At 35.4% G+C, this 13,154-nt stretch overlaps 1 protein-coding gene across 5 annotated transcripts; it reads right to left on the reverse strand.

Annotated features, from left to right (window-relative positions):
* Window positions 1-1,510: 1,510 nt before the first annotated feature.
* Window positions 1,511-7,438, reverse strand: LOC119067426 (odorant receptor 67d-like). Of its 5 annotated transcripts, none has more exons than XM_037170433.1 (7): window positions 7,316-7,438; window positions 6,931-7,250; window positions 6,060-6,535; window positions 4,381-4,480; window positions 4,234-4,323; window positions 4,019-4,177; window positions 1,511-1,688 (listed from the first exon to the last, which is right to left on the reverse strand). In XM_037170433.1, the coding sequence occupies exons 2-7, from the start codon at window positions 7,009-7,011 to the stop codon at window positions 1,638-1,640; spliced, it is 957 nt and encodes a 318-aa protein (XP_037026328.1). In that variant the 5' UTR covers window positions 7,012-7,250; window positions 7,316-7,438; the 3' UTR covers window positions 1,511-1,637. The 5 variants fall into 5 exon arrangements, with proteins under 5 accessions (XP_037026328.1, XP_037026320.1, XP_037026304.1 ...); XM_037170425.1 differs by having other exon boundaries at window positions 6,855-7,250; XM_037170409.1 differs by having other exon boundaries at window positions 4,240-4,323; window positions 6,060-6,574; window positions 6,855-7,250.
* Window positions 7,439-13,154: the final 5,716 nt, after the last annotated feature.

The following is a 13,154-nucleotide window of genomic DNA, read 5'->3' on the forward strand; positions in this document are numbered from 1 at the left end:
TCGATTGTTGATCTCCAACCAATCCAGTTGTACGTCCATCACACCTACCGACTTTCGGCTAGGCCTTTGATACCATTGTCTGCCGACGTTCGGCTTAAAATCCATTCATCCTTTAGAGTGAATCCTTATGTGACTACCTCCGCAGGCAAATCACACCATGATCCGAAGTTTACCGCCATCACTCTATGATGCACAAAACCAGTGCATCCCCGTAACTGGTACTGCCGTTACCGCGAAACCAATTTAATTTCTTCACGACATCCACATTTAACTATGCTTCGTTTCTCCGTTTGTCGTGGTATTGAACTGCTGTTTGACTGCCCACAATTTACATATGAACCAATTGCTTCGTTTCTCCGTTTGTCGATTCTGCTTGACTTTCCACAATTATTACACATGAAAGATTGCTTCGTTTCTCTGTACGCCTATTGATTCTGTACTGCTCCGACTATTATCAAGTTTCACATTAAAACCAAAATTCGTCATTTGTTAATTGTTCTCCTGATAACTGGGCCCATAACCTGTTGGAAGTGGAGGATTCGCGTAGCAGGATGAACAAAATAGTTTTAAAATGAAACCAAAATTGACTTTATTGACGAGGAAATAATTTAGATGTTTAGTCCTGAAGAAATAGTAACAGAATGAAAAGTTACTAAGTTTAAACTGAATTAAAATGAATTAACAAGATTACTTTGGTATTTCCAACAACCACAACACACACACTATCGGTATCCGAAATGTGAAAGATGACATCGAGCCGATATTAACATGGTTGTATCAGTTGAAAACGTCACCGACCTTAATGGACGTCAGTAGGAACGGGAATGCGGGTGAAATATTTGCGATTGCCGACATTAAGTCGGGGGACGTGAAAATTTTCGATAAGACAGTGACTGATTGTGGGGCAGTAATATCAACGCATCTACCGCACACTCATCGTTCACGATGCATTCACATATGTCAGATCGATTGGTTTTTATCAGTTCATTAGTTCGACATTTTGGGGACATTTTACAAAATATTTAATTCTTTGAATTCGAACAAACTTGCACAGGCCTAATTCACTATTTAGTACGCCAAAAATTTTGTATTTTTTACATGAGTGATTTAACGTATTTTCTCCCTTCAATACCCATCAATACGAGAAAATTATGTTTTATTGCCGATTGGTAGAATGACATTTCTAGTGAGAAATGAGCAGCACATTCTCTCCCGTGGTGAGAAAATATAACTTTTCTGAGTTGAACTGTCACTTTGTTTTTTAAAATTTATGCAACAAATTGATGTTTTTTGTTTCGTGGACAAAAGCTTTAAATGTCACACATATGGAATACGTTGTCTTGACCTCTGGGAGAAATTAGAAATTCTAACTTTAGCGATACTGCGGCCCTCGCTTCGCTCAGGTCACAAACATATCTCTTGTTGGAATTTATCCACTCGGTAAAAAAAAACTATTTTATGCTCGATAGGTGCATGGTGGTCGGAAATTAAATACAAACCAATTCTAAACTCATATGAACATTGAATTTATTTCTAAGCATTTTCCAATAAAGCTTTTTTATTTAACTTGTGACATAGGTGGTATGAATGACGTAAATCGCTTCCGCTGTTGTTGTGCCGAAGATTTTCATAACTGTTTACAAGATGTTCTTTAAAATGGCGTAGTAACTGTAGATGCTTCTGAGAATCTAAAAATGCGTTCAAAAATCTTTACTTAAATAATTTATAGACAAGTTTTACGGTCGAAAGTTGTTGTAAGCACGAAAGTCGTTTTTTTAAGTGAAAACCAAAACAAGTCTCCTTTTCACATTTATTGAACTTCAAAGAAACATCTTTCGGAGTAACATCATTTAGAACGACAAACAGAGCTATAGCTCTTCCCTTTCCCGCACATCACGTAAAGTGGCAAAAAAAGGAAAGCTGTTTCGACCTCGAGAACTAGCGGATGTCACAGGTCAGAGTCTGACTCAGAGTGGACTGTTCATCTTCAGTTGCTTCGGCTAGCCTCTTACACAAGACAGCAGCAAAACTTTCCATGAACAAGTGTAGGATAGTTTGCATTGAGACATTGCCATCTGTTGAGCAAATAAAAGAATTTAGCCTGAGCTCCAAAAACAAAAGTAAAAAATCAAAAATTCTCATTCGTCGTACTCACGATTCATAGTGTTGATTTCCTCTCACGCCGTTTACGCTCCGTTTGCACTCTGTTTACTCTTTAAACAATAAACGAGCCATCAGAACAGTCGGAGCGTTTGCTGCGACTGAGCCCCGTACAAACCCGTATATCTATTGCGTACGTGACCCTAGTGCGTCTGTCACCCTACTTTGACCGTAAGCCTATGCGCCGGTTAAAGTAGTTAAAGTAAAATTATTATGTAATGTGTACATCTTAGAAATTGCGCATAGCGCAATTACGAAGCCCCGTACGACGTTCCTTTCAAATAAAACAAAAATTTCAAACAGCCCTAAAATTTTAATTTATTGAGTATAAATACACATAGGGCCTAGTATCGGCCTCAGTCCGAGGATCCAATTTTATTTATTTTTTTTCAACTACATTCTATTCGGCCTTTGATTACCTTCCAAATGAAACAAAAAATACGGAAAACGGATGAAATTTGCTCGAGTTATATGTAAAATACACATAGGGCCCTAGTAGCGGCCTTAGTCCGAGGACCCAAATTTAATTTTTTTTCAACAACATTCTATTCGGCCTTTGATTACCTTCCAAATGAAACAAAAATTACGAAAAACGGATGAAATTTGCTCGAGTTATATGTAAAATACACATAGGGCCCTAGTAGCGGCCTTAGTCCAAGGACCCAAATTTAATTTTTTTTTCAACAACATTCTATTCGGTGTTCGATTATCTTTCAAATGAAACAAAAATTACGAAAAACGGATGAAATTTACTCGAGTTGTATGTAAAATACGCATAGTGCCCTAGTAGCGGCCTTAGTCCGAGGACCCAAATTAATTTTTTTTTTCAGCAACATTCTATTCGGCCTTTGATTATGAATGAAATTTACTCGAGTTCAATGTAAAATACACATAGGGCCCTAGTAGCTTTTCACTTCTAAGGCCCTAACTCACGGTCCACTCACCCGATTTAGAAAAACTTTTTTTCCTGGATTGGTATTGACAATACCTATCATTTGCCGTGTCATTTACATTTCCATCGTTTATTTTGCCATAAACATCACCAAAAGACCTTAAATCACTTAGGTGGCCCTAACTCACGAAGGGCCGACCCGAATATGCCCATCTTCGAACTTAGCCTCACTATTTTGACTATCTTTCAGGGGAAAAAAATTTTTTGAAATCGGATTTGATTTACTCAAGATATCGACGTGACAGACAGACGGACAGACGGACAGACGGCCCAAATTTTTATTGCGGATTCGTCATCTATGAACATCGGATTCGTCATCTATGAACATAGGCAAACACTTTGCCCTTACCGTCTGCTTCGAATTCCATCAATTACACACGGCATCGTAATCCTATAAGCCCCTTCGTACTTCGTACGGGGCTAAAAAGAGGCGTGGTTTAGCTAAACGGAGCGTAAACGGAGTAAGAGGAAACTAAGCATTACACGTCACCAACCGTCTGATCCGCCCATGCGTTGGTGGTTGTCACATTGTAATATAATTTGCACGGCGATCTTGGAATAAATTTTAGCGAAAATGTGTTATCTCAAGAACCCCCTTACAATCGATTTTAATTTTTATTGGAAAATGATCAGGAACTAGCCCGCTATCATAAACATCAACATTTTGGGTACAACCACTTTCCACTAAAATTTATTTCAATCTCACCGTGTTTGGATATTGGTACATGGATGATTCATGATTACAAATAACTGTTCTCTTTGTCATGAATCCGGATTCAGATTCTGAATCGAATTAATGCCACACTGTAGCATGAATTGTATTAAGAAAGCATGAAAACATGAAGCTTTGTACTATAGCTAGAATTAGGTTTTCCATCCCTAAGATGGTGTTTTCTGACAACAAACCTCTATTCCTGTAGACAAATTCATTGGAGCTAATGGTCCGATTTTTAGCTCACTGCGGTTCTGACTTGAATGTAACAACAACAACATAAACACCTGTTGTGATTGTATATCATACTCGTACCAATTTGTACCACATATCAGGGAGCATAATCTTTCGTTCTACTTGAAAAAATTGATTGGTTTAGTGGCTGCGTTACATCTTAAGGAAAACCTACCGCAACATTTTTCTGTGTTCCGATGTAGCAGTAGTACATCATTTCTTGAAATAATAGCAAAGCAATAGAATATCCAGATATCCAGTTATTCTGTCCATGTCAAATTTTATTTTTCGGTTTATAAGTGAATTTACCTCAAATATTCACCTGTGCTATTTCGAACAAACAAAAGATCTGCGAAAAGTAAGCACCACAGAAGAAAGCAAACATTTTCCGATCAAAGATTTCCTTTACTGCGACAATGTAACTGAAAATTAAATCATTGAGTTGTTGGTCACCAGAAAGAGGGAATTTTTATTTGATTGGACGAAGCGTGCACGCTCATGAGGGTGACTATTTTTGGTAAAACATTTTCTCTTTTTAGACCCGTACGAAGTACTGGGGTCTTATGGGTTTACGCATACGTTTGTAACACGTCGAATTGGACTCCCTGAGTAAGGGGAAACCTATTGTGGTTGTCTAGAGATGCCAAATCCGCGTCTGTCCGTCTGTCCGTCTGTCTGCACGATAACTTGAGTAAAACGCATCCGATTTTGAAAATTCTTTTTTTTCCCGTTTGGTAATGTCAAAAGACAGGCTAAGTTCGAAGATGAGTGATTTTGGATCGACCCCTCCCGAGCTGTGGCCCAATAAGTGCTTTACGGTTTTTCGAAGATATCTCCGGACATTTAAACGTTAAACTTGTAAGTGATACGTCAAATAAAAGGTATTTACAATACCGATCGACAAAAAAAAAGTTTATGGAAATCGGATGACCGACTCGTGAGTTAGACCCCTTGGTGTGGAACAGGCACAGGGCGGCAAGCTTGTAGGTCGGCCACATTTGAACATATTTCGTCTGTTTTAGCTTTATTAGATAGGTATTGACCGTACCAATCATTTTTATGAAATTATGTTCTCCGGAGCGTGAGCTAGGTCTCTTGGAGTGAGCTCTTATCTGGCTACTCGGAAGTACAGTGAACGTGGTGTATTTTGACAATATCTCGAGTAAATTTTGACCGAATTTCATGAATTTTTTTTTGTTTGAAAGGTATTAACGAATGTAAAGCGTCGGTACTATTTCCGGTCTCCTAACAAAATGGCTGCCGGCGGCCATATTGGATTTTAGTAAAATAGAAATATCTTGGGAAAAATGATACTTAGAGAGTTTCTGTTAACATGGAAATAATTTGTTATGTGTGTGGGGTTTCAGTGATTCCATTTACGGACATCTATATATACCTATATACAGCTATATTGAGCTATATACAGACATATAGAGCTATATAATAGCATATATTTATCTGTGAAATGTTTATTTATAGTGAAATATAGTTAAATATAGCGGTATATAGCTGTTTAAATAGGAATTTATGAAATTTGTCTTCGTACGGGGCTGTCTATATTGCCTCCGGCAATTTAGTTGTATATGATAACAGGGCAAAGAGTGGATAATGTAAGTGATTTTAAAGGGAGAATAGTTTTTCAGCAGAGAAGAAAATGAAGTAAGAGAAATGAAGAGTTTCACATTAAAGGCTTTTGATACGAATAGGTGTTTCGTACGGGTCGGCGTTAGCTATGTTTTTTCTACACTTTTCCCAAAACTTATTTTATTTGAATAATCTAGGAAAGTGTAGGAAAATGTGGAAAAAGTCAAAAAAATATGAAAAAATGTTTTCCCAAAAATTCAAAACTACGAAAGATCATTTTCTTTCTCAGACTATTTGCATCGCTTAATCACGTAAAGTAAATTACGACCGTGCTTTCAAATTTTTGTTTTGACGAGATTTTAAATTGGTACGCCCCGCACTATTAAGTTTTCAACAATGAACATTTAAAAAACTTACTTATCCGAGTCCTGGCATCTAATGAAAATGTCCCGTAGGAATGCTCGCTTGCTACCCAATGATTGCTTCTTATCAGCCCACATTCGGTCCAAATTTCTTATGTCGTCTCCAATCAATTCGATTTGCATGGTAAAATTGAATATCAACAAAATATACAAACATGCACAGAAGGTGGTACCACATGCGGTCAATAAGCCATTCACCGACATGATACAATTTGCCGTCAGATATCCATGCAATGTCGTTTGATCGACAAACGGAATAATGGCGGGTATGAGTGTAATTAAATCTTGATTTAGAAGGTACGAAACTACCGGTACCGAAACGAACAACGCAAGATTGCCTAATACACAAATTGCGAACACTTTCAATTTACTGTACAACTTTCTCAGCTGGCTTTTTAAAATGTCTGCCCTCTTGTCGGTTGAATTTTGACGGCAAATGTTTAGCATAAATTCTAGAAGAGCTTGTACTTTCTTGAAACGCATCAAATAGTTCAACCCTTTTACGATGCACTTTCATGGAAATTGAAAAAAGACTACATGGTCTGGCATTCGTCTCAGTCCTCTCGCTTTACTTTTTCGGATTTTTTTTTAAACTCATTTGATTGATCATGAAAAACTCAATTGAGCTTAATTTGCTGGAAAATTGAGAATCGCTTTTCCGGTCAGACTTAATTATACAAATATCAGTGTTGGAAAGAAAATTTGCTGGTAGGATACAGAAAAAAAAAATCAAAAAAAGGTAAAGCGAGTGGAACCACATCATCCGACACAAATCAAAATTCTACCATACCGATATGCCGAGACCATACAGTGCAAACACTTTGAACACTTTCATTTTATCATTTTCGCTGGAAATGTGCACATACTGCGTATAAAGAAAACAACACCATGCAAACGCTAAATTGAACATTGTAAACCACATCATCAAATGGCGTTGAGGTTGCCATCCATAATTTAGTCTGACGCCCATTAATATTGTTGGTAGGAAAATGAATTTCAAAATTTTCTTGTACTGTCCAACAACTTCCGAGTCGTTTTTTTCCGCGTCGAACAAGTTGGAGAAGCGGTCACCGACATGCCGTTTATTATATGCTTTTCTTTTAAGGTGAGTTCGACGGAAGTGTATCTTCGTTGGACACTTTTTGGTAGTCGTTTTGATTTCCATATCAGTGTTGATTATTACCAACTGATTGTCATTGTTATGGAATGAAATTGATTAAATTGACCGACTTACTCGATATTAACACTTACCACCGGCCTAACCGCAGACATGATTGAAACGTCTGTTCCGTAATTGTTCCTTCACACTACTAAAAAAATTGTTTAATTCAAGCATGGATTGTCCGAAGATAATACTTATTCGCAGACAACAGTAGTTCAATTATTAAAACTGTAATCATTTTCATTGCAACATCCTACATAATTATTGTTTCGAGCTTAAGTTTATTTTGCATATACTTGCGTAAATGAAATTATAGGACAAGTGAAAACACGCCATGCCCAACACATGTGAACTGAACAGTATAATTATTCCAATACATTTTCGTCCGTGCAGCGTGAATACCCATATTTTCTCCACTAAAATGCAGTGATAAGATTGAGTTTTGTTTATTTATTTAAACGCTTATTCACGCTACTCTCTTCGCTCTGGCTGCAAACTTTTTCGATCTTGTTGGAATTTCCTGTTTTCTTCCCTAGGTTAACAAACAACTATTTCTCATTTGCCTGTTACATTATAAATGTTTTAATGTGAAAATTAAGCAATGAAGGCATGTGTTTAAAAAAAAATCCAATAAACCTGCAACTTACCATATCAATAAATAATTTGACGAAATGCAGCAGTAGCTATGACTATAGTCTTAAGTCATGTAACGATGTAACGGTATGTACAACCCAAAATCTGGACACCGGGAGCAGTTTTCAAGGTCGAACAAATACAATAAAAGTTGATATAGGTGGAAAAGAGGCAATTATTGCTTCAAAGAGTCAGAATACCCAAATATAATCAAACTCTCTGTGTCCAATTAAATTTCAGTTCAGTTAAATTTCCCGATCAAATTTTCGGCTTCGTGGAACTGACGCATTTAATTAATTTTAATTTATCGAATTATTCCTGAGGCTAATTTTAATCAGTTTCAGAATTCAATTTCGAGGGATTCTTGCGAAAAACCACCCACTCGGAGAGTTTGAAAGGTCTTGGCCTGAGGAATTCAAAACAGGTCTTGGATAGTCACTAGCCACCATTCGTTGCTGCCCTCTCTAGCAAACCTAAGGTGGTAACAATGCAACGTAGCCTACGTAGCCTAGACGTCTGGCTTCTAAGGTTGCATGCTCAGACGTTATCGAAGACGTTGGATAATATCTTTTCCGTCTCAATTGGGCGTAGGAATTAAACAGGGTTGTGAAGCGGCAGTCCATGCAACAAGAACCTATTTATTAATCAACATTGGCAAAACCAAGATTCTACTCAAAATAGGTTTTCGAAACGCAATTCGATGCTTAATGAGGTGAAGCAAATAATTCCTTCATTATATCTAAACCTTTGGCAATGTTACAGAAATTCTTCACTTTTATTCTTCGGTGAGAATACAATTTTATCGAAAATTGGAGCATAGCAAGGAGATCCACTAGGTCCTATAATTTTTTCATTTCGATTCACAAATTGATTCAAAATTTAAAAAGCGAATCGAACGTGTGGTATCTAGACGACGGAACTGTTTGCGACGATCCAGATATAGTGTTGAACGATTTTAAAACGATAATCAACGAGTCTAAAAAACTCGGTCTTCACATTAATCCGTCCAAATGTGAATTGTTTTTCCTTTCAGAAAAAATCGACGAAGAAATTGTTTCAAAATTCAATGCCATCTGTCCAGAAATTTGTATAACAACAAAGGAGGACGTGAATTTACTTGGCGCGCCCCTTTTCGAAGAAGTTTTCCGAAAAAGTTTTGAGCAAGTTGAAGGTTATGTTCGAGCGTTTGAACGAGCGTTCTTAATTCTCATACGGCTTTATTTCTTTTAAAAAACTGTTTTCCCGTCCCGAAACTTACATATTGGAATCCATTTATTCAAACCGTGATGAATAACAGGTTAACATTTGAGAAGAAAAAAAACTCCACCATTTTTTGTATATAAAATTTTGCGGCATTTTTATTCATATTGGCCGGTTTCAGAGTAACTACATTAACATTGATCGTAAATAAAATTCTTAATTGTTAAGTAATATAATTTTGGATCGTCTGTTATGCTTTTATCGATAATGTAAAAAAGTTAACACTTCTAATGGTACAAATATTAAAGAGAAATGAAAACCAATTAAATTTCCAATTTTTTCTTAAAACAAACGTTACAGTATTTCCAATTGCGAAATCGATTTTATAATCAACATCATAACAACAATAAATTAAGGGAAGATGGGTGTTCATTTTTAGAAGGATTTTCTTTTTTCATTTTTTAACGAAAATAGGATGCTAGCATTTTATAAGAGTGATTTTATCCGACAGGTACATGTGAGTGTAAAAAATTAATATTTTCCATATTTTCAATTCAAAAATGGAATAAAATATTTAGAAGAAAAAACGAATCAGCTGACACTACCTCGGGTAGTCATAAATACTCATAAAAGCTTTAATAGGATATGGGGCTAGGAGTGTGTAACAAAAGAGTTTTCGATCTCGGATGTAATATAACATATTTCTCCGGCTCGTATACATCAATGATGTCAAAATCCTCCGACATTTCGGATTTGTCATTCACGGAAAGTTTTAATCATTCGAGGAATCGTTTGGTATCAAAATTATTTTCGTTCATCATTGTAAGCTTTAAACGGTTCACAGCGAACCTCATAATAAATAGACTATAAATTATGGGCAAATGATTTTATTTTCTTGAGTTTTAGTGAATTTTCTTGTAAAATCTTTTCGGGAAAAAATCCAGAAAATTTGCCTGCATTCCAGAATATTCTTTTCTATAGGTAGCGATAGGGAACTTAAAGCTCTCATGTGTAGTTTTAACTTGTCGAGCCGTACAAAATGTTATTTAACGCTCACTGAATACCCTCCGTAGCCTTCATTCATATAAAACTTCTTAATATAGTAACCTTTCAAAAACGGCAAGCATATCATCACACTACTATTAAATCTATTACTGCTTTTGATTAAAGTAACATTTAGTGTTTCATAAAAAATCTTTTACTTCATTAGTTTTAGTATGTGTTTTGTTATATAAGAGAACAACAGCCAGAGATAATATCTTACTTTTTCGTCGTTGTCTATAACAGATGACTTGCCGTTGTTAAAAGACAATACCGCGCTATATGGTGTCTTCACACGGTGATTGAATGAAGTTTTCTTTACATTGTGGATGCAAAAAATATTTTCAATAACACCATTCGGTGCACCGGAACCCGAGGCACCCAAGCTGCGAAGTGAGTAGTGGAGAACTGGTTTTGGTTGTAATCGATAGAGGTTAGACGCAATGGTACAACAATTTGGATCCATATGGGTGCAATGGAAGCTGGTGATGACTCGTTGAAATTACTATTTTTGAAATGTCGTCACTCAACAGAATTTGTAGTGATACATTTGGTATTAAGTCGTAGTGATAGAGGGACATGTTTGCTACTTATCCACCAACTTCAACGAGTATCTACCAGCTTCTTTTACACCCATTGGACCAAATTTGTGTAATAATTCGTGTATAGAATTTCAATCTCTGCCGGTCACAAATCAGTTTTCCACGACTCACTTTGTAGCTCGAGTGCTTTGGGTTCCGGTGCACCGAAGATCAAAAATGCATTCACTATGTTTAAAAAAAGCTTCATTCAACTGCACGGTGTTTTTGGAAAGAAAAATATCATAAATTTAGTTCAATGAAAAACGAATGAATTAATAAGCGTAAAATTCGTAAAGAATAGGAGAAACAAAACATAAAGAAACGAAATGAAAAATTGCTTAAATAAATTTTTGCTCGCGTCAAAAGTTGTTAAACATTTTTCGTATATCCGGTATTTTGCCTTTTTTATCTTTTATATCTTTCAACAGAATTAATATTTTTCAACAATTTTATTCTTTAATAAAGATCTAGACCGAATATATATATTTTTAGATATTCTCTTATATAATTCTATTGTAATTGTAGAGACTTTTCTTTTTATGTAAAAATATATTTCTTATTTTCATACACATCAACTAGTTATAGTGGTTAACTTGACTTCATAATAATATTATTGGTTAATGAGGTATACTATGCGTTTAAATCCTATTACTTAAAATAGGAAAGGCATTTTAGGTGTAAAGGAAAGCTATACTTTTTGCAGACTAAAAGGCAAAGAAATAAATTAGATTTTTTTTTTGCGGAAGGTCATTTCAATTATTTTTATTTTTTTGTTGAACTAAACAAAATGAATGAATCGTTTGAGAAAATCTGAAAAAAAAATTACCATAACACTGTCATTAAACAAACACATTGAAGATTTGCAATTTTTACCGAGAGAGTGCTTCATGAATATTCAAATAGAATCGAATAGAATCTACGATAAACTGAACAATTTATTGTTCATCCACTTCAAAATCGACTGACAAATTAGAAATTAGCAGTGACCGGATGAGAGTTCGTTCTTTATTCAGTTTTTGTACGTTCATGGTTCAATCCTTGTGACCGATGCATATTTGTTTTAGAATACAGCCCCCAAATAACTTGTCTTTGACTCAGCTCAATAAGGTCTTATTACATGATTCATAAGACCATCAACTTTGTGTCTGTACGTGTTTTAATCTGTTCTATTGTAATCGTTTGACTCATGAATTGACTCAATTAAAAATAAGAAAAAGTCAACCCGATGGCAGAAAAGGAGTACTGAAAATCTAGCATTTCCGGAATTTCAAAAATTTCAAAACTCGAAGTTGAAACATGATTAGAAATGAATTATTTGACAAGAAAATTGGTAAAATTGGAACTGATAAAATCGTGTATCTACCTTGTACCTGAAGATGATAATGTGTCTTCAACTTCAGCCTCGCCTCGAGTTGGCAAATCACATCTTTTCCAATTGAGTCGCTTTGTTAGGAAAAATAGATTTTTTTAAACAGCCCCATGCGATAGTTGACCATTACATATCAGTTTGCCCCCTGCGAAAGTTGACCATTACATATCAGTTTGCCCCCTGTGAAAATGATCCATTACGTGCCTTTTACGTGAATTCTTTTATGATATTGAACTGTCGCATAGGACAAGAAGTAATTGATTAATTCGGATTTTATTTTTGACAATCTTAAACTCACTCGTGTCTTTTCGATCAGTGCAAACTTCTCAAAAAGACAGTTACCGAAGTTTGTTGCTCAAAAAACGCTCATTTTATCGTAAAACAGTTAATTCACGTAAAGTATTACTTTCACAGCATCCAATCTTATCTACTATTAAAGGGCAGCAAGGCTAATGTTACACCCACATCGAACCTTGTTTTTGATACTTTGTGAAAATTACTGAAATCGCAATTAGGCAAAAGCTACGTACGACGCGAAGGATGACCTTCGATTATTTCTATACTTCCGATCCGAATTCAATTAGTCGGTCTCTAATTTTGAGGAAGTATTGTCCATCTACCATAAAGCTTTATGTCTGGCTTTCAAACAAAATCAAATGATTCTCTTCGGTAAAAACAGTGTAATTATCAACATTGGTTTCAAATGAAATTGAATGACGATTTAATCACGGTCTGTTCTTCACATCATCCTACACTTAGATAGTTTCTTTTTATAAAAAATACGATAACTGATAAGGGAAAAAAATCGAAACAAATGGATTTTGTTCCCTTATATTTCAAAATACACAAAGAGCATAAATTAATTATACAAAAAAATTATTAATCGATAAATGTTATTACACATGTTAACATGGTATACTACGAAAGCTATTTATACTTCTTCTGTTTCTTTAGAAATTTTAAATTTTATTTTTAACTTATCTCATGTGCTTAGCGTATAAAACTTACATAAGGAATAACTTATACATCTTTCTATGTCATTTCGTGAGTAATAAGGAACAACCGAGACACAGTATGGGATAACGAAATTTATTATTCCTTAGA

This window comes from Bradysia coprophila, chromosome II (genome assembly GCF_014529535.1).
Source record: "Bradysia coprophila strain Holo2 chromosome II, BU_Bcop_v1, whole genome shotgun sequence".
Taxonomy (NCBI): Eukaryota; Metazoa; Arthropoda; class Insecta; order Diptera; family Sciaridae; genus Bradysia; species Bradysia coprophila.